Source organism: Poecilia reticulata, chromosome 16, assembly GCF_904066995.2.
Source record: "Poecilia reticulata chromosome 16, P_reticulata-male-v2, whole genome shotgun sequence".
Lineage (NCBI taxonomy): Eukaryota > Metazoa > Chordata > Actinopteri > Cyprinodontiformes > Poeciliidae > Poecilia > Poecilia reticulata.
This window is the reverse complement of record NC_088845.1, coordinates 25,237,850-25,260,059: the sequence shown is the minus strand read 5'-3', so window position 1 is coordinate 25,260,059 and position 22,210 is coordinate 25,237,850. Positions and strand designations below refer to the sequence as shown.

At 41.0% G+C, this 22,210-nt stretch overlaps 1 protein-coding gene and 1 long non-coding RNA gene across 11 annotated transcripts in view; one reads left to right on the top strand and one right to left on the bottom strand.

Annotated features, from left to right (window-relative positions):
• Nucleotides 1-22,210, top strand: part of ulk4 (unc-51 like kinase 4) — an 88,803-nt gene that overhangs the window by 50,985 nt on the left and 15,608 nt on the right. For 7 of the 10 annotated variants that reach the window (XR_535782.3, XR_535783.3, XM_008432071.3 and 4 more), the window contains 3 exons: nt 12,074-12,122; nt 15,017-15,116; nt 20,950-21,116. Coding sequence is in view for 7 of the 10 variants with exons in the window: in XM_008432071.3 (XP_008430293.1) it covers nt 12,074-12,122; nt 15,017-15,116; nt 20,950-21,116 (316 nt within the window). In the remaining 3 variants the exon portion in view is untranslated. Of the gene's footprint in view, nt 1-12,073; nt 12,123-12,451; nt 12,620-13,932; nt 14,097-15,016; nt 15,117-15,829; nt 15,960-20,949; nt 21,117-22,210 lie in introns of those variants that run through there. The other 3 variants (XR_535784.3, XM_081616742.1, XM_008432074.3) reach the window with 3 other exon arrangements.
• Nucleotides 18,966-19,435, bottom strand: LOC103478319 (uncharacterized). The gene is made up of 2 exons (XR_535779.1): nt 19,345-19,435; nt 18,966-19,112 (listed from the first exon to the last, which is right to left on the bottom strand). It is a non-coding gene; the product is annotated as an uncharacterized LOC103478319 (long non-coding RNA).

The window sequence follows — 22,210 nt, the reverse complement described above, 5'->3', positions numbered from 1 at the left end:
TGCGTGTGTATGCGTGTGTATGTGCTTGTGTTTAATGTGTTCATTGGTTATATTAACATGGTTGCACTGTGGCTTTTGGCTGACTGAGCTTTACTTAGCTCACTTAGCTCCCAGTGAGTGAAAATGGCTATCATAGAGTTATGACAGCATTCCTGGAGATCTATGGAGTAAACACAAGGAGTGTTGGTTCTAAGTAAACTATCACAATATTTACTTCATTTTTTTTGGCTGATGTTTGTTGGGTTAATTTCACAAGCTAATTTGGCTTCCTGTTGTTTTAGTTCATGTGGAGGATAAATCTGCTTTACATGGTGAAGAATTTCCCAACTTTGCTCTTTATGACACATAATCACACTTTGTAATGAAGTTATAGTCTCTGTTTTGTTTCTAAACCTCTAGTCTGAGTTATCTTTCTGGGTTCTTATTTTTTGATTATTTTCTTTACGTTGTATAATATTCACAATTTAAAATAGCATAGTTTGTTTTTCTCAGTTATTCTCTAGGCAGTTTTTCTACTGTTGTTTTCCACTTTGGTTTAACTTTAGTATAACACCTTACAAATGATTCTGTCTGCCTCCTGCGTGTGCATCGGTCCTTTTCCTCCACATCAATTAATGATGGATGCTTACTTCTTCACAATATCCTCCTTGGTTTTTTTTTTTACTTGTTTGTGTTTTTACACAAAGAACTCTGCTTTTTATCACTAAATGTAATCATGACAATGCAATTAGATCATGAGGTTTTCAAACATTAGTACTCAGAATTTAGTGGTGAAGATAAATCCAAATTCTTATAAGAAATTTATAACAATAAATGGTCACCCCTTGTTGTAATAAATTTTAACAAAGTACATAATGATTCATGCTCACCCATGATTTGGTGGTGAGTTTAACGTGAGTGGATCTTTATTCCATGGACATCAATCTCGTCATTGTGTAGTTATCAGAGATGCACGCTGAGAAATAATCAGGTACTGGGTTAGCCAGGTAAATGAAAGGTTGAAACAGAAAGATAAATGCATCACAACACTGAAATCTATCTGTGTTATCAAAGACTTTGCATAGCTAACTGTTAGCAATGTTGAGGTCAAAGGTGGTTTCTTATTTTCTCTTTATGGATTTGAGCAAGACAACATTTATGCCCAAGTTCTGTGTCCTATTCTGACTTGAAGATTCACTCATTAATCTTTCAAATATTGTAACTTTTAATTTAAACCATTACGTTACCTTTTGTTTAGTTTTTTTTTGTTATTCCAATTGCTTTTTCTGCTTGTTTTATCTGCTGCGGAAATAAGGCAATAATCTCTATTAACCTGCTCTCCATACATTCCCGACCACCAATTGTTAGAGTTAAAAGTTCATCTGCATAACTAAATACGTCCCCACTTCTCTTATCTGTAATTTTCCCCACTCTTGTCTTCATCCTTCTCTTCCTCCACCTCTCCTCATCCCCTTCTTTCCTTGACACAAGTAGAGTGACGTGAACTTTTCAAATTGGTGTCAGCCCACTCTCCTCTTTACATCTGTTTTTCTTGTTGAGTTTTTTTCATTCCCTCTGTTTGACATTATTAACAACATTTAACACTTTTTTTTCCAATCTCCGTCGCTCTCTTTCTCTCTCCATCTCTAATTTATTAACATCGTTCCATATTTCGCTCTTTCCCTTTGCCCTCACTCCACAACTTTCCCTCCATCGCTTCGGTTTTACAATCAGAAATTAAATTGCCTGGGTCTTGGTTAGATAAGTGTGGCTATGAAGCCAGCCGAGTGGTAATTAGATGGTAAATTGGGGACATTAACGTTGGGAAGGGAGCCTGCTGTCTCTCTCTTCATTATCACAGTCCAGACACCTTCAAACAACTACATTTACTATGACCTTTAGCCAAAGACCTCTTCCTGTGGGGTTGCAACTGTGTTTTCCCATCAATGTTTAATGTCCTTAAATGTCTGCCTCTGTGGGAAATGTGTGTTTATGCGTTGTAGCTAGCTTTCCAAATAACACATTTTCTTATGGGACTGCGTATAGATGTATTGTGCACACAATTGCTATACAAATGACTCCAATCCCCAATGCAAATATTTATTGGCAAAATTTGAACTTGTTTGTGCAAATTGTACACAAGAAAAGTTTAAATAAAGAAAATACATTTTACAAGGATTTTTATATAAATCAAACACAAATGGTGCTTTCGATCAGAATGCCTCAATCTCAAAATTATTCCACCCCGCTAAAAAAAACATGCATATGCAAATAAGGTGAGTTTTCAGTAGAGATGTGCCGATCAGGTTTTTTCCTGCCGATACCGATCACCTATGGGGGCCGATCACCGATACCGATCACATAATTTTTGTATTATTTTTTTTAATCATAAACACTACCGGTTACATTATGTGGAAAAAGGAACCATAAATTCACCTTAATTTAGACAAAAACTTGTTTTTAATAACTCTTTTCAAGAAGAAAACTAAACAAAACAGGCATTGTGCAAATTGTACTGCTATCTGTAATACTATCTTTAACACTGATAACTTATGGAGGCTCTGAAGAGGCTAAATAATGCAAAGAGCCAAAATAAAACCTCTCAACATTGCCAAAAATATTCAAGTATAAAACTTAACATTCAAAGGCAAATACAGGATCCATTACAATAAACAATCCAGAGTTACTGAATGAAAACTTCCTGGTAGCATGGCGGCAAGCTGATTACTGCTAGTGCTGATTGACTGTTTCTGACTGAGCAGAGTAATTATGCAGAACAAATAATCTTACAGATCAATTATTTTTTCAGAGATTATCTGTCTCATGTTTAGGATAGCGAAAGTTTTAATATGTATGTAAAATGTATGTTTTAAGTTAGATGCTGCATCTTTAAGCAGAGGTTCGGTGTGAGAGTCACTACCAGGTGGAGCAGAAGCGGCGCTCTGTCTGTGAAATATTAGCGCATAGCAGCAATTCAACAGCGAGAACAGAACCAGTGTTCTACATCGCGGACTAAAATAATTTTGCGGGTTATTTGTTTAGCTTTCTGACCGTCATGCTAATCCGGGTGAGTGTTTGTAGCTGTGCGCTGCTTTACCTACTATCTGATCCTCCATATGTCTTTTTTACTGCAGTGAGCCTCGATGTAGCCAAACTCAGTCAAGTATGGCATTGTTTATATGCCATATTAGATTCGTCGTGTTGATGCATTTTGACGTGCTTCAATTTTTACGCCGCAACACGCAAACCTCCCCATTCCCAGCCAGCGACTCAGGAACAGCCAGCCATTCAGGACCAGCCAGCGACTCAGGACCAGCCAGCCATTCAGGACGAGCCAGCCATTCAGGACCAGCCAGCGACTAAGGGCCAGCCAGCGACTCAGGACCAGCCATCCATTCAGGACCAGCCAGCCATTCAGGACAAGCCAGCCATTCAGGACAAGCCAGCCATTCAGGAACAGCCAGCGACTCAGGACCAGCCAGCCATTGAGGACCAGCCATCCATTCAGGACCAGCCATCCATTCAGGACCAGCCAGGCATTCAGGACCAGCCAGGCATTCAGAAACAGCCAGCCATTCAGGAATTGCCAGCGACTCAGGACGAGCCAGCGACTCAGGAACAGCCAGCCAATCATGAACAGCCAGCCATTCAGGACCAGCCAGCCATTCAGGACCAGCCAGCAACTCAGCCAGCCAATCATGAACAGCCAGCCATTCAGGACCTGCCAGCCATTCAGGAACAGCCAGCGACTCAGGACCAGCCAGGGACTCAGGATCAGCCAGCGACTCAGGACCAGCTAGCCAATCATGAACAGCCAGCCAATCATGAACAGCCAGCCATTCAGGACCTGCCAGCGACTCAGGACCAGCCAGGGACTGAGGACCAGCCATCCATTCAGGACCAGCCAGCCATTCAGGGCCAGCCAGCGACTCAGGACAAGCCAGCCAATCAGGAACAGCCAGCGACTCAGGACAAGCCAGCCATTCAGGAACACCCAGCGACTCAGGACCAGCCATCCATTCAGGACCAGCCAGCGACTCAGGACCAGCCATCCATTCAGGAACAGCCAGCGACTCAGGACAAGCCATCCATTCAGGAACAGCCAGCGACTCAGGATCAGCCATCCGTTAAGGACCAGCCAGCCATTCAGGACCAGCCAGCCATTCAGAACCAGCCAGCCATTCAGGAACTGCCAGCGACTCAGGACCAGCCAGCGACTCAGGACCAGCCAGCCAATCATGAACAGCCAGCCATTCAGGACCAGCCAGCCATTCAAGACCAGCCAGCGACTCAGGAACAGCCAGCGACTCAGGAACTGCCAGCCATTCAGGAACAGCCAGGTACTCAGGATCAGTCAGCGACTCAGGACCAGCCAGCGACTCAGGACCAGCCAGCCACTCAGGACCAGCCAGCCAATCATGAACAGCCAGCCATTCAGGACCAGCCAGCCATTCAGGACCAGCCAGCGACTCAGACCAGCCAGCCAATCATGAACAGCCAGCCATTCAGGACCTGCCAGCCATTCAAGACCAGCCAGCGACTCAGGAACAGCCAGTGACTCAGGAACTGCCAACCATTCAGGAACAGCCAGGTACTCAGGATCAGTCAGCGACTCAGGACCAGCCAGCCAATCATGGACAGCCAGCCATTCAGGACTAGCCAGCCATTCAGGAACAGCCAGCGACTCAGGACCAGCCATCCATTCAGGACCAGCCAGCGACTCAGGACCAGCCATCCATTCAGGACCAGCCAGCGACTCAGGACCAGCCAGCCATTCAGGAACAGCCAGCGACTCAGGACCAGCCAGCTATTCAGGAACAGCCAGGGACTCAGTACCAGCCAGCCATTCAGGACCAGCCAGCGACTCAGGACCAGCCATCCATTCAGGACCAGCCAGCGACTCAGGACCAGCCAGCCATTCAGGAACAGCCAGCGACTCAGGACCAGCCAGCCATTCAGGAACAGCCAGCGACTCAGGACCAGCCAGCTATTCAGGAACAGCCAGGGACTCAGGACCAGCTAGCCAATCATGAACAGCCAGCCAATCATGAACAGCCAGCCATTCAGGACCTGCCAGCGACTCAGGACCAGCCAGGGACTCAGGACCAGCCATCCATTCAGGACCAGCCAGCCATTCAGGGCCAGCCAGCGACTCAGGACAAGCCAGCCAATCAGGAACAGCCAGCGACTCAGGACAAGCCAGCCATTCAGGAACACCCAGCGACTCAAGACCAGCCAGCGACTCAGGAACAGCCAGTGACTCAGGAACTGCCAACCATTCAGGAACAGCCAGGTACTCAGGATCAGTCAGCGACTCAGGACCAGCCAGCCAATCATGAACAGCCAGCCATTCAGGACCAGCCAGCGACTCAGACCCGCCAGCCAATCATGGACAGCCAGCCATTCAGGACCTGCCAGCCATTCAGGAACAGCCAGCGACTCAGGACCAGCCATCCATTCAGGACCAGCCAGCGACTCAGGACCAGCCATCCATTCAGGACCAGCCAGCGACTCAGGACCAGCCAGCCATTCAGGAACAGCCAGCGACTCAGGACCAGCCAGCCATTCAGGACCAGCCAGCGACTCAGGACCAGCCATCCATTCAGGAACAGCCAGCGACTCAGGAACAGCCATCTATTTGGGACCAGCCATCCATTCAGGACCAGCCAGGGACTCAGGACCAGCCCTCCATTTGGGACCAGCCATCCATTCAGGACCAGCCAGGCATTCAGGGCCAGCCAGCCATTAAGAACCAGCCAGCTATTCAGGAACAGCCAGCGACTCAGGACCAGCCAGTCATTCAGGACCAGCCAGTCATTCAGAACCAGCCAGCCATTCAGGACCAGCCAGCGACTCAGGACCAGCCAGCGACTCAGGACCAGCCAGCGACTCAGGACCAGCCAGCGACTCAGGACCAGCCAGCCAATCAGGACCAGCCAGCGACTCAGGACCAGCCAGCCATTCAGGACCAGCCAGCGACTCAACAAAACCCAGTAAGATCAAGGCACCAGTTTTCCAGACTAACCAGAGGAATTATATGAGCCACGGTGGGACCCAGTACCCAAGTGTTCCCGACTGGTACATAGTCTTTAAAGTGGTATATACCCAGTTACCTAGTTTTCTCAGAGCTGAACCTCGTCCCCGGTTGCCCTCCTCTCCTGGTTCTCTTATCTTTGACTTAAGCAGAGCATTTTTCTGCCACAAAACCATGTTCTGCCTGTTTAATGTCTCGAGATCTTCACTACATAAGTCATTCAGGCTCCTGAGAACGTTCAGTTCTTCATGAAGATTTTCCTGCTCTCCAGATTTCTCATCCATGATCCTCTGTGCGGTATTCAAATCTACCAAAATCTCCTGGAGTTTTCTTCTGAGAGATTGTTGAGCGTTTTCTAAAAGGCGCCCCTCATCTCTCGTATTTTCGTATTCGCGCTCCATGTCATCAAGTTCTGCACGAATCGACACATACTCCGCACGGAGTTCTCTGTTTCGACTTGCCACCATATCGTATTTTGCTTGCAGGTTTGTTTCCCAGCAAGCATTTTCACTCGACTTGGAGCGCTCGAGCTTACATCAAAGACATTCCACAATATGTTTTAATTCGCGATTTTCCTTCTCCAGTCTGTCCATGCCGTCATCAACAAATGTTTCTTTAAAAATGCTGGCAAGCTCACCCATCACATCTTCGTCTCTACCTTCAGACATTTTTTTGCGTTGGTTGCTCTAAAGTCCAAGGATGTGAAATTGAGTTTTGGTCTTCTGACATGTAGATCAAATGAGTTGCTCTGTGGAAGTTGGTATTAAAGGGTGATGTATCACAGTCATCAGTGATGTCAGAGTGCATGAGTGACATCACTGGTTCAACAAAGCCACTAAAAGCCTGTTGTGTGTGGGTGTGTGTAGGTGTGTATTCTGTATTTGATGCATTGTGGGAACCATTTTCCTGGCACATACTACATTGTGGGAACTCACTGCTCCCAAAGAAGAAATTCTGTTTTGGGATTAGGGGTAAGGTTTAGGTCCAAGGTGTGAATTAAGTTTTGGTTGGGGTTAGGCTGTAGAAATGAATGGAAGTCAATGGAAAGTCTCCACAAAGACAGCAAAACAAACGTGTGTGTACCAGGTTGTCATATCCTTATGGGAACCTATTTCTGTCTACAATGTGGGGTTATGGGGACCATTGCACATTGTGGGGACATTTTCTTGGTCCCCAAGAGGAAAATTGTTGTTTTTGGGTTAGTGGTTAGGTCTGTGATGGTTGTTAGGTTTATGGTAAAGGTTAAGGTAGGGGTTAGGTATGTAATGGTTACGGATAGGATTAGGATTATGGTAAGGGCTAGGCTGTAGTTAATGGAAGTCAATGCGAAGTCCCCACAAGTGATGAAAACACGACTGTGTGTGTGTGCATGTGTGAATCCTGTTGTGAAAGTTGTAGAGATGTTTAAAGCATCTGGAAACACTGTAATTTGACCAAAACATGGCTGGCCACCTAAACTGACTACACATGGGTATGAATACATTAGGATAGTGGTTCTTAACCTTTTTTGAGGTACCGAACCCCCCCAGTTGCATATGCGCATTCACCAAACCCTTCTTCTTCCACCCAACCCCCCCGACACACAAAATACTTTGCGGTATTCTGATTTAGTAATGTAATTATATTAGCTGTGTAACCACCCCCACACCATTAGAGGCAGTACCAACCCCGAAAAGATGCGACTAAGGAGCAGATTTAGACTATATAATTTGGTAAACACTGTGAGCTTTGCTGAAGTAATTAAAGACAAAAGTTCAAATCCATGCTGAGAGGAGCTCCTTCAATCAGTGCTCCTCCGCAGCACTGATTGGCTAAGCAATGTAACGTGACCCTATGCAGCAAGTGATGGCAAAGCGGGGAGCGTCATCACGACTTTACACAAGTGTGTCTTTACCTCCACGGCAGGGGCTCCACCAAACCCCTGAGACCGACTCATCGAACCCCTGGGGTTTGATCGAACCCAGGTTAAGAACCACTGCGTTAGAAAGATGCTGTATGTCTGTAATTCACATATTTAATACTAGAGATGTGCCGATTAGGTTTTTTCCTGCCGATTCCGATAACATAATTATTATAATTTTTTTTATCATAAGCACTACTGGTTACATTATATGGAAAAAGGAACCATAAATTCACCTAGACAAAAACTTGCTAATCCGGGTGAAAAATTACTTTTTCCAAGAAAAAGTAATTTTTCTTGGAAAATTACTTTATCCAAGAAAAAAACAAAACAGGCATTGTGCAAATTGTACTGCTATCGGTAACACTATCTTTAACAGACTGAAAACATACGAAGGCTCTGAAGCGGCTAAATAATGCAGAGTCAAAATAAAACTTCTCAACATTTCCAAATAAATCAAGTATAAAACTTAACATTCATAGGCAAATACAGGATCCATTACAATAAAAAATCCTGAGTTACTAAATGAAAACTTCCTGATAGCATAGCGGCTAGCTGATTACTGCTAGTTCTGATTGACTGTTTCTGACTGAGCGGAGTAATTATGGAGAACAAATTATCTTACAGATCGATTATTTTTTCAGAGGTCTCATGTTTAGGATAGCGAAAGTTTTAATACGTATGTAAAATGTATGTTTTAAGTTAGATGCTGCAGCTTTAAGCAGAGGTTCGGTGTGAGAGTCACTACCAGGTGGAGCAGAAGCGGCGCTCCGTCTGTGAAATATTACTACCTGTAGCGCGTAGCAGCGGTTCAACAGCGAGAACAGAACCAGCGTCCTACATCGCAGCTCGAAGACTTAAATAATTTTGCGGGTGATTTAGCTTTCTGACCGTCATGCTACTCCGGGTGAGTGTTTGTAGCTGTGCGCTGCTTTACCTGCTATCTGATCCTCCATATGTCCTTTTTACTACAGTGAGCCTCGATGTAGCCAAACTCCGTCAAGTATGGCATTGTTTTTATGCTATATTAGATTCGTCGTGTTGATGCATTTTGACCTGCTTCACCCCGAGGTAATTTTCCGCCGCAACACGCAAACTTCCCCATTCACTTAGTGCGTTATAGTTCCACATCGCTTAGGATTTGTTGCTGCGCGTTTGCACAGTGTGAAGGAAAGAGGAGACCAGCTGCACAAGCAGGCTGCGAAATGAGATGCAGGTGATCGGTTTGTGTGATCGGCAACAAGAGACCGTGATCGGCGATCACCGATCATATACTTTTTCACGGAAATCGGCCGATTATGATCGGTGGCCGATCGATCGGCACACCTCTAGTTTTCAGGTACACCCGAAAGAGCCATGATTAGTGAGCCTTTCATAGAAATCCTTTAATACCGGGGCTATTAATATTGCATGTAAAAAATATGGCTTAATCAAGACAGTTGTCCCAGAGATCACTGCCTTGGACAAACGAACAAATGAAACAAAAAAGTTCATACAATGTCCAACTTTGATTGAGCTGAAAAAATAGGGGAGAAAAATTTAGGAAAGCAGAAACATAACTTTGTACCTCCACACCAAGAGGAGGAGCTACTCCATCAAAAGAGCTGAAAGATACAGCAGTATTGAAGCCGTCCCAATCACGTGTTTTGAATCTTACTGAAAATTTCTGCTGGGATTTTAAAAAATATGGTTGCAACCTGAAAACGTATGGATATAAATGATGTGTGGGCCTTTTGGTCATGAGGAGTTGGTTATGATTCCTCAAGAATGCTGCAAGAAGATGGTGTGTGGCTACGTAAGACGTTTGTCGCAGATTGTAACACAAAGGTGCCCTTCTAAGTAATTATGTATCATTAAAAGAAGTATTTTGTATTTAGTTTGGAGAAGGAAAATATTTGTTATTTCAAGCTATTTTGTAATCTTACCCTTGTTAGTTTGTACAATAAACTCAATGTTGCTGCTATACATATAGCAATAGAAAGTGTTTTTCCTGGGTGGTGGTCATTTTGCCATTACGTTTGTACTTTACACTGTTTCACTGTCAGCCTACTTGCTTTCCGTCTCCCATAAGTTGTTCTGTACAAACTGGGCATAATTTTCTGTGTACACAAATTTAATAAATAGCACTTAAGTTATTATGGTTAGATCAGGGGTCATAATCTGGGTTGTTTTAGAGTCACATGATCAACAATGGAAAACAGTACAAATTTATAGAATTATGTTGTAACTCTGCAGAAAACGGAATATACTGCTATCCTTAGCTGTGCGTAAGATTTAAGCAAGTTACTAAATTACACAGTTGTCTTGGTAAATATGTAATGAAATGGTTTGTTGAAAGTGGGTTGGGACGAAATGGGGGTACGAAGTGGCCAAGAGGCGATCATTTTTCTCTCACGTGTGAGTAAATGCATAAAAAACATTTTTTAAATATTGTTAATTTCCCTGTATTTCTCTTCATTACAATACAAACCACTGTAAAAACTGTTTGATAAATGTAATTTATGGCTTACATAATGAGGATTGATTGATCAGTTTTTCCTCTGTTATAGGTCATCTGTTGTGCTCTGGTTCGTTCGGTGTTGTGCACTTTGTCAATTGATGTATGGCTGGTAGTTTAAAGGTGGCCCAGTTTATCATGTTGTGCTGGCCTGGTCTGTCCTCTCATCTTTCAGACTGTCAGCTCCATAATGGGGGGTCATCTATCACATGTACAAGCAAACACAATCACACACACACACACAGGCGGAGACTTACACACACAAACTAACTCAGCGCTCAGCTTTGAGGAAAACAGCTGAAAAGAATGAACTTAAACAACAGCAATTACAGATGTTTAATCATCTGTTATAAGCTCGATTTATCTACATTAGAGTCACAGATGTAGGCAATGAATTTCATCACAATAAAGGATGAAAATTTTAGTTTTCAACAAGAGAGAAAAGGAGCAGCTGGAGAGTAAATGTTTCCATCAGCGATGCTAAATCCAGCATCTCTTAAACTTTCTCCATGCTGTGTAAAACATCAGCACATTCAGAAGTCAGCAGATACAAACCAGAGTATGAGCTAACTCTTTCCCCTCGAGGGTTTCTAGTATTGAAACACCCTGAAGTTAAAAATTTAGGCCATAACAGTAAAACAAGTGCTTGATTCAATAAAGCTCAGTTTGTTTTGCACACAGCTGAGAATTTGGGGTAATGGTGTGGAGAATACGCTCTCAGTAAACATGAAAATTTTATTGATCCTAAAAAAATAAAATAAAAAATAGGTCATAGGACTGCAGCAGCGTTGGGCAGGTGGAAGAACAGCAAAATGAATGTAAAAAGTAAATTAATCTTCACCGGTGTCTGTGTGTTTGCACACTTTATTAAGTTAGCTTGTTTGAACGGAAGCTCCTAAAGGTTGTTTGACTGTTTGCTCGACGAGCGATGAATCATAATTATACTGATGATAAATGACTGGGCAACGCATGAACACCCGTCTGTTTCGATTTAACTTTGTTCCCATTACGACATGAATGCTTTAATGCTTCAAAATGCACATATATGTAAATAAGACATCTATTAAAGCACTTTAGATGCTTTGTCCAGATGGTAATTACATGTAAATCAAAGAACCTTGATAAATTAGAGAAGAGATTGTAAAGCCATCGCTTTCCTGCCCTTTTTTCCATTCCATCTATATTCCTCTTGTCTTTCAAAGGGGGTTGATCCACTTTCTTTCTTTTCTCCTCTTAAACTCTCCTTTTCTTTTTTTTTCCCACCGACCCTTTGTCTTCTCTGTTGAAATCTGCTCTTTTATAATCCCGCACTTCTTTCTCCTTAAAGAATATAATTGTCCCCGTCTTCTCTTCCACTCTCGTTCCATGTCTTTCCATCCCCCTGTCGCACCTTTCCTTATTTCATTTATTCTCGTCACCTCTGCTCTTTAAGAAACTGAGGAGAGGTCGCCTCTTTTCAGTTTCACTGGTGCCAGACAGGCGTCGGTGGAGTTAAATCCGCCCTTAATGAAGATTAAACAGTCCAATCCACATTTATGTGTCTGCAAGTCTGCGTTTGTGTGCAGATCATGCATGTGTGAGTAGTGTAGAAAATCCATAAATTGAATTTTGACCTTGGTTTGTCTACAGCTCTTTCAGTATCTGTATTATCTCTCTTTTTCAGGTTGATCAAACAGGGCAGGATCCTCCCAGTTGTCCTTCAGCTCATTATGGTAAGAAACAGTTTAATAATGTTTGTCAATCAACTGTTCTTAAAATCAGCTGACAAACAACAGATAAAACAAACTTGTGTGTTATATTAAACAGAGATGCCCCAATCAGTCAACTAAGGGATTTGAATTAGTCAGTTTTCTTCTTTTTTTTTAATCTCTGATCAGTGATTGGTAGGTCAAAACTTAAGTAAACGTGTTGTTTGTTTAAAGCACGCAGCATGACCAACACATTGGCCAGTATTTTAATTTCCATGTAAAATTCATGCATTTTCAATATTTTTTCACCCAGTCTTACTTTGATTATGTTTGTAACTTTTTTCCTTTTTCAGTGAAAACAAGATTCCTCTTGTATGAACTCAAGTAGCTAGGACATCGTAAACAGCACCAATTATATGTGAGGCTGTAGCAAGGACCCAGAAGCGCTTCCAGTTTCCCCGTCTTGAGACTTAAATCGTTAAATGCATCTAAACTAGGAGCTCCTGCCATTTTCAGCCTTTAAACAGCTCAACCATCAGTATGCACTTTGAAGCACTTTTTTGAGTTTAATAAAAAAAATCTGATAAAGGTTTGGGACATGTGATTTGACACACATATGGGGATTATCCTCTTAATTTATTCATTTTTTCTTGGATCTACAACTACTAGCTTTATCAAAAAAACCTGCAGGGCATTTTTTCCTCTTTAATGTGTTATAGTGCCTAAAAGAAAAATCTGAATCAGTTAAAATCGAACCTGTCGAATCAGACTTCAGTGGACAACCGGAAAGCCTGATCAGTGCATCTCTCTCTCTTTTTTTTTTATTTTTTATTCCTCTCTCAGTCTTGCTCTGCGCTTTCTCTCGCTCGCTCCATCCAGCCGCTATGCAAATTAGTTGGAGTGGCGTTGACCTATTAGAGGGCTTGTGTAATTGACTGGCAGGTCAGCACGAGGGAGGAGGGATGCTTAATAGACTTGGAATATGAACTCCACTGTTCACACCCAACACAAGACCTTATGCACAAACACACGCCACTTGTCTGTTATCACTGGAGCATAGTAGCGTTGCCAGTAAACAATTTTTCCCCTGACCCTTTTTGCAAACACACATTCTAATGCACCCACCCTACATAGGGGCAATCTGTTTACAGCTAACCAAAATACTTGTGCTGCAAGAAACAATCCCCCCCACTCTCCTCGCACACACACACATCCACACCCATAAATAATGAGCTTTCGACATGGCTGCTTTCACAACCGTGACTAGCTGATGCAGAATTTTTAAACACTCTTATCCAACAGCCTGATTAACTCGTCTCCTGATTGTTTACTGCTGTCTGAACCACTCATGTCTGGGTCCATTAGAGCTGTCTGTGTTGCTCACCTATGGATTGATTTATGTTGCCTGAAATCCTCTGATCAAGACGGAGCACACCTGTCACTCCTGATCACACTTCTCACAGAGAAGCTATCTTAATTGTATTTGTCTACATGATGAAGTAGTTCTGCTTCAAAAGTAAAAGGACCTCAGGATGGCGCCTAAAACAGACTTGTTAACCGTTAGCTTGCTGAGCCTTTGCTTAGATTCATTTGCTTACAATAGACTCTTGTTAGTTACATTGTTTTCGCGTGAGTTTCTAGAGGACCTTCTAGGAGGATCCAAATTAAAATAACCTCTGCTTTTTGCTCACTTTTATTGTTCAGTTTAGGGTTTTTTTGTATTGACTATAAAGTATTTTTGTGACCTTCTTAGTTCATAAAAAAATCAAATAGGTTTAGCATTGTCACGGAAAGGCAGTTTGTCCAAAGTGTGAACGGATGCCGTTGTCTTCAGCCTCAGGCAACTGCACCTGATGAGTACCAGCCTGACTTAGCAGCCCGTACACAGATCACACTGATGTACGCAGACCCTGGAGGCAGAGCTGGCATATCTTTAAAAGGATCAAATGCTGAAACGGGGGCAGGAGGAAGAAGGAAAAATGGCAAAAAGCTGTAAAAGTAAGGACTGCAGATCCTATTAGCAGGTGAAAGTGTTAGCTGGAAGGAGTGAGGGTAGAAGTTAAGGAGAAGGAGGCATTCAGGAGATGGCAGTAGGAGGAAGGTAAAAGCTGCAGTTTGAAACATTGTTTATTCTTAAAATAAACAATTATCTTATATTACTATTCTCCAGTACTTCTAGAATAAATACACAATTTAACCTTTTAGTTCTAGTTTTGCCCGCCAAGGATCAGTTTGTGCAAAATGTGACATCTGGTATTCTTCCCAGAGAGAACATGGCTGCTTTTCATTTGCCATGCTTCTATCAATAGAAGTGTCACAGCAAATCTGCCTGAGTGCACGAGCACACAGTGTGTGATGAGAACAAAAAAGATCATTAGGATGGGACTATTTTCTGGGATGGCGCTGACAGCTGTGTCAGCGCTTGAATTAAAGCCGAGCTTCACCGACGCTTCAGACTGTCAAGAAGTTAAAACTCAAACCTATGTCTAAAAAAGTCATTGCAGATCACCCTAACCCATTGAGGTAAATTTGTTAATCACTTTTAAAGGAGCGTTAGGTTGTGTTAGGCTCATGGCAGTAAAAATAAATTTAAAGTGGAGATGTAAGATTTTTGGCCGACAGTGGCAAAAACATTATCAGATTGTGGTGCGTTTGATTTGGTGTCAAATCAAATGCAAAGTGAATCACTATCACCCTGCAGAAGGATTTTTTTCTTTTTCTGTGTTTTCATAAACTGTGCTTATACGGGGAAGGCATAAATAAAGTTTAAAGTCCATATCCTTCCTTTTTTCCATTTCTTGCTTCTTCACAGTTATTGTTAGATATTTTCTGGCTAAAAGTAGAGATGTAAAACTTTAACTTTTGTTTGATTACATGAGTAAAAGTGAAAGCTGACCTTGCGTCCAACTGTTTTAAAGGCCAGCAGTGTCACCAGTGGAACAGTCCAGAGTGCAGTCGTCCTGCTGTGTAATCTCAGCGGAGACACGGTGAAGAGTCACCAACAGCAACATCAGCAAGGTACAGTGAGTGCACACTCTGCACCCATTTCCTCTTCTGTTTGTGCCATTTTAATGTTTTGTTCGCTCAGCGGAGGAAGCAAATTAGAGAATGAGACCTGAGAATTCGGCGAATCTTAAAGTTGACAAATCGTTCTTAAAATATCAGCATTTTGTAACATAAAAAGTGAGACCATTTAAAAAGATTGTCCACCTGCAATGTCACATATATCTTCTAAAGTTCAACTGAAAATCAAGCAAATTCATTTTTGAAAAACAATCATAAAAGCAGTAACAATAACCTGTTTGTCTTAATATGTATATCAAGCTAACACTGATAAAGTAGCTTCATTTTAATTTCTTTTTTGATGACAAAAAGAAATTATCAGCATCTTGACTTATATCTGCCAATTCCACCTGACAAAAATTCTCAAAATCTTGAAGACTTTTCTTATCCACAACCCGTTTCAGGTCATTTTCTGCTCACACTTAATTGATTTCCTCAAAAGCTGCATTTTCTTCTGGTGAAGCCGTTCTTCTGTTGATGTGTGATTGGACTCGCTGTGATGCTGAAAAAATAAACTTCCTTTTCCCAAACACCCAAAGGTTTCAGGTCACAACTGCCTGGTATTTAGAACTGCTCATATTTTAATCCAACAAGTATTAGTTTAAGCCCATGCAACCAGGGTATTGTGTATTTTTATGTTCTAAAATTGACCTTTCTTTATTTTTAAGTTGAATTGTACTGGAAAGGCGTCACATTAAAGTTGGAAGCTTAGAAACGATTCATCTGGGTGTCATTGTTTCACATCAGAAAGATGTGGCAGTTTTGTCGTCCACTGCATCCAATGAAGCTATGGTGAAGGTAATAAAAAATTTTTTACTGTCACATACAGGTTAGTACTTTCTTTGACATTGGTTCGTTCTTGCACCATCTCGCACAGTTGCAATTACACGTTTAACTATAGATTCAAAAAATAACAAATATTTATACACAAATCTTGAACATGCATAGATGCATGCAAGAATTCAAACTAGGGGAAATGACAGTAAAAACAGAAGTTTGCAGAACACAACTGTACTGTTCAGTGGTCATAAAATGCAACTCTAATGCTTCCCTGGAAACCCGTGCTAATTTGTCTCCACATCCCTTTCACTGACTCAGTGTGCATCTCTCCATCTTTTCCTCGGTGAGCTCATAGCCAGCATCTCTTCTTCCGTTTCCATTGGGTCAGCAGTGCAGCAGTTCACTAGTCAGCATCATTATCATCCAATCAGCCCCCCTACCAACAGGAAACTGTCAACCCAGCACTAACACTGGCCTGGCAATTAACACCATCTCCACTTCTTTACTGCTTCTTCATTCTTCTCATGTCCTTTCTGTTTTGTTTTTGACTGTCCCACACTTTTCCAAACTAATCAGCGCCTATTTTGTCCCCCCCCCCCCCCCCCCCCCACCCACTACCACCCATCGCCTTCCCTCCCATCATCTCATCGTCTTCTGTTTTGTCTGTTTTCAGTTTTACACATCCCTTGTCACCTATTTTTGGCCCTTCTTCTCCTCTCCCCGTTGTTTTGGGAGTCGTTCTCTGCAGATCGGTGTAGTGATGGGAGAGAACAGGGGAAAGGGGAGAGGAGAGGAAAGCAAAAAGGGAAGAAGCGTGAATAATTGGCTTTTTAAGGTGTGACAGAGAGAGAGAGAGGAGGGTAGCTGTGGTTTGCGAGTCTGTGTGTGTATGTGTTGTTAGACAATGAAATAGACAGTGAAGAAGAGCAAAACAAGGTAGTGGGTTTTTGTGTGCTCGTGCAAACGTGTCTGTGTGTATTCCTCCGTGGACGTTTGAGGCTGAGAGAAGATGTGTGTGTGTGTGTGTGCGTGCGTGCGTGCGTGCGTGTGTGTGGAGCAGAGGATTCAGAAGAACCCAGCATCTGTGTGTGTGTGTGCGTGCGTGCGCGTGTGTGTGTAACAGAGAGAGAGGAGATGAGGTTTATAATTGGGCAGATTTGCCTCTGACTGAGATAATACCCCCTGGGGAATGAAGACAGAGATAGGACAGAAGAAGGGAACAAGAAAAAGGGAAAAAGGAAAAAAAAAGATGACAAAAAAAGAACGGGAGGGAGGGAATATGACAAGGGAGCCAAAACAGTAAAAATGGTTGCAGAAAGGTTGATGGGAGGAAGAATGGGATAAACAGGCCTACATTTGGGTCAGAGACACTTGGAAAGGGGATGGGATTATAGAGGAGAAAATTGGGAGGTTAAAAACGAGTGACAGCGATGAAAAGAATCAGCAGGAGAGAGATAACCTGATTCCACAGTGAAATGTGATTTCAAAATAAAGTTTGCTCTAATGTGCACGCTCGTAGATTGCTCGGTTTTAATTTGGGCGCGCGCGGCAGACTGACGGAAACCGTCTAGGCTGTAATCTGATTAAATAAAGATACGAAGCCTAGGGCTTATCCACTGAGAGGGAATATGAAACCTGTTTTGTAGGCACACTGACGAGCAGACTGACGGATTTAATAAGGAAATGGACACATTGGGAGCATCAGAAATTCAGTCCAACAGTTCAGAAGTACTTAATGTGCCGAGATGTCTTTGAGCTCGGTCCAGGGTTGAGGTTTGGACAAAACATGAGACAACGTCATCTTTGATTATAGAAAAACACTTCACCAACCATTCCTCTCTGCTTATATGGATGGTATATATATATTTTTTTCTGTCTTTCTTGCATTTTATTTATTTATTTATTTATTTATTTTATTTATTTATTTTTTTGGCATCTTGGCAAACTGCTTCAGTGCATGCGCTGCTTAATGTCGATGCGATTTGCATCAATAAGTCATCATTCAAAATTTGTTTCAGGTCATTTCCCAAATGGTGTTCCAGCAAACTCCCACATATATGTGAAATCGATCATTTTGCTCTTTAGCATAACTTCTACACCAACATCTGTCTTCCATATTAATGTTTTTCTAATAGCAAGGCTTACAGAGATGAACTGAATTGACATTTCTTCATAGTTTAAATCAATGGTATGGTTGTTCTCCAAGTTGAAGATACAATGACACATTTTTTTTCTCTCGGTATTCAATGAATCTAAACTTCTTTTTTTTCTGTTTTAGGTTAATCAGGTTTACCAAAGTCATTAAATGTGTTAAATGCCAGAATAATCAGACATAAAAGTTTGTTTATCTGAGTCAGACTGGACTGGGCTCAGGAGTTACCCATGTACTCCCAAGTTTTAACTAAAAATAGTAGGAATTTATGTATTTTATATTGAAAGGATGTTAATTAATAATTAAACGTTGAACTTGTTTTAATCATTCATTTATATGCAATGTGTTTACAACTACCATGAGCTAAAATAGTTTTTATTGGCCATTCGTGAGTCAGATGAGTTTTCCTCTTCGCTCCTCTGGTGCTCTGAGCATTTCAGTGTGTCGTTTCCCAACAGAACTGATTTAAATGCGGTTTATAAATAGATAACTCTGCTAAGCTTTTGCACAATGTCTATTTTTAACTTGGATGATGACAAAATACTAAAATAGATCACTGCAAGGTAACTGCTTACTGTTATCATCATCATCATTTATTTATATATATTTTTTAAATACCTTTTAAAATGACCAAGTGTCTAAATGAGATAAATGCTAAATGTTGTATTGCACAAACATTGATAGAGCTAATAGGTTTTCTGCTGTGACATTTCTAAATTGCTGTGTATTCAGATGTTGCCATGATGTGAGTTTGTTGTGCTACCCTGAACTCGAGTCATAATTACTCCAATGATATTAAGTACCATTATTGGGCAGTAGTGATATTATTGTTATTGTTAGCAATAGTCTTGAGCAGAAATACCAAAACTATGTTATTGTTTTCAATTAGATATCTATTTTATTTCAAGTGCTGTTCATGCCACTACTGAAATATTCCATATTACTTTGCTTTTCGTTGTTTTTGTAGTTCATCTGTAGCTGATTGCCTCCAGATTAGGTGCTTGCACATCCATAACATTCTGAAAAACATGAAAAAACTTAACATATGATAAAGACAAAACCGTAGTTATAAAATCTAAGTGACATTCTATGACTATTTGGTTTATTTGCTTTGTTGCTCTCCCTCCCTCATATGCCTAAACTTGGCAGCTTCCACCATTGCAACCCCCAAATCTCCCAAAAGCAACTATTTGAGAGGTTCTCTATGTACTTTATTTTTCTTTTAATCTACAGGAAACGTATTTGACCAACCTTGTTTTCGGGCTGTCCAGTCTCTAGTTTCAAAACTTTACTTGCAGTTTTTCTCCACTTCATTAAATATATTTCAAGCATAACAGCAGAGTTGTTGTTTTTTTTTTGATTTGATTTGATTTGAACAGCCCAGTGCCGTCCAACAAAATAATTTGGCAATTTGGCAGAGTAACAGTACATCTGACTGATCTTTCTAGAGCCTGCAATGTTAGTTACACTAACCGAAATCGAGCATCATCTGCTTTTTAACAAAAGATCTATTTGAACTAAAAAAGAAAACTGGATGAGTTTTTATCATTGAGAAGATGGATTTAATATATTAATTGGTTTAAGGGCATCTGTTTATTTTCTTTTTCATGAGAAACAGAAAAGAAGGGCCAGAAGTGTGGACTTACTATAAAGCTGCATTCATTGGGATCCATGATTTGTGTTTCAGCTTGTATTTGCAGACATTTCTGTTTAGACGTTCTCGGTTGTGGTTGCCTGCAACATCTCTGGAGGCTCATAAAAGCTTGTTAAACTTACTTCAAAAGGGGAGGTATGTTCTGTCAAATATAATGAGCAATGGAAGGTGAGTCTGTGTGTGGTGAAAGTAATTAAGGTTAGCTGGATCATATTATATATAAACTATATTATATAGTTTTGGTCAGCCTCTGTGCCCTGTGCTATTTTAAAGGAAGAAAGAGAAGTACATTGTGTTATTATTTTTTTTAATAATCCCATTAATTAAGTTTGTTTTAGTCGTGGTTCATGTCTAAACAATAAATTGACTGTTTTACCAGAAGGTGATATCGTTTCTTTTTTAGTGCAACATAAAGTTGTTGGGTTGAATTTATGACTAATATTAAATTTAGACTTCATCCTCTTGAGGAGAATGTTGCAACTGAAAGCGCATTTTCTTTTTATTCCTTGAACTTTATTTACTCATAACCATTACAAAATGGTGTAAAGGCCAAGTATAAAAACCAATCAAGCCTGGCAGCTGATGTGACGATCCCAGAACACCCAAAACAGTCCGATACCTTTTCTCATTAGTTCAGGTAAGATGCCTCTGATGTTGTCTCTGGTTCAGGAGAGAGGCTTGACATGCCGAATGTGACATCTGTAGCCCATGTCTGGTATTTGTCTGTCTATGGCAGCTCTTCTGGAATGGGTTTCACTAAACCTGCGGTTCTCCCTGTTACCACACTTCTTCCTTCCACTCAATTTTCAATAAGAACCGTTGTCACAGTATTCTAATTTTCTGAGACATGATCTGTAAGCTCCAACCATTACATTTATAACAAAGGGCCTGGATTATATCACTCTTATTCTTGATGATTTTTTTTATACAAGTTTCACTTTCTGAGATGACTGGCAAAAACATTTTTTAGACACACTAATATATACACACATTAAATAAAAATTGTGATTCTGGTCATGACCAAGTTTGGCAGAGAGAAAAAAATGTGGCTGTCTTAATAGCAAAACATCATTCATTTTGACTGTGTAGCCTTAACCTGAGTAGTAGCTTTATGTGAGTTTGAAATCTTTACAAGTTTTCCTGGTACAACAAATATGAAAGTCAGATTCAGCCCTGACTTGGAAGCATTTTCTGCTCCACAGAGCTGGTGGAGGTGTTGGTGAGCACTCTCTCGGAAGCTGCGCAGGTTTACCTTGATGGAGAAAAGCATGCTGGAAGGAAAATCAGCCTGGTTGTTCTGCAAGCTCTTCTGGAACTGCTGCACAACGTCCTAAAGCAAACATCAGGTGTTGTGCGAACTGCACTGCAGGTACGACAGCTCAAATGAACAAACCCTGTCGATCTTTACTATAGAATTATATGAAGAACACAATATATAAATATGCATATTTTTTTTCCTTATATGAGATCATTTATTGCAACTTGTTACATTTCCGCTTATAAGCTGTACATCACTTTGCAAAACTATTATGTTTTGTTACATTATAACCAGAAACTTCAATGTATTTATACAATTTTTTTAATAGAACAGCACAAAGAAGTAAAATTTTTAGAAAAGAATATATGGTTTTAATTTTTCTTTCCAGTAAAATTTGTAATCCCCTTTACACTAATACCCACAAATAAAATTCAGTAGAGCAAACTTTCTTCAGATGTCAAAATAGTCAAGAAGTCATGCAAACAGTTTGCCACAAACCATGTAGAAGAGACACACCACATACATTGAAGAAGGTGTTCTGCTCTGATGTGGCAAAAAAAATGTTCAGTTTTGGTCATGTAAAACAATACTGTGTGGTGGAAAACTACACTGCTTCAGGTATATGATGGTTAATTACTTAACATTTGTGGGGGGAAAAAGAGTCTCTAAAAGACTTGACAGTAGTGCTGAAAATCCCTTTCCAGCAGGAAAGTGACCCTACATATTTTGCGGTTTGTTCAGTGAAAGCATTTTTATGCGTAAGAATGGACCAGTCAAAGTCCTGACCGGAATTGAAATGAGAAACTGTGGCAAGAAAAGAAAATTGATGTGAACAGTTGTTGTCCATCCAGTCTGATGGAGCTTGATGTAGCTTTGCAAAGACTTGTAAAAATCTGAAGTTTATAGATATGAAAAATTGATAGGGATCTAATTGAAATGACTTGCAGCTGTAAATGCAGTGAAAAGTGTTTCTACACTCGGGAGGGATGAATTCAAATGGATGCTTAGACTTTTATTTGTAAATAAAAATAAAAAACTCATGTTTTCTGTCCACTTCACAATTTTGCAGTACTTGATGTTGGTCTAAAACAAAATTTTGGTAACACATTTAAGTTTGTAAAAAAAAGTTAAAGAGCTGTGAATACTTTTGCAAGGTACTTCATTTTCCACCCTTTTTAAAAAACATTTTTACCGATACTTGGCCT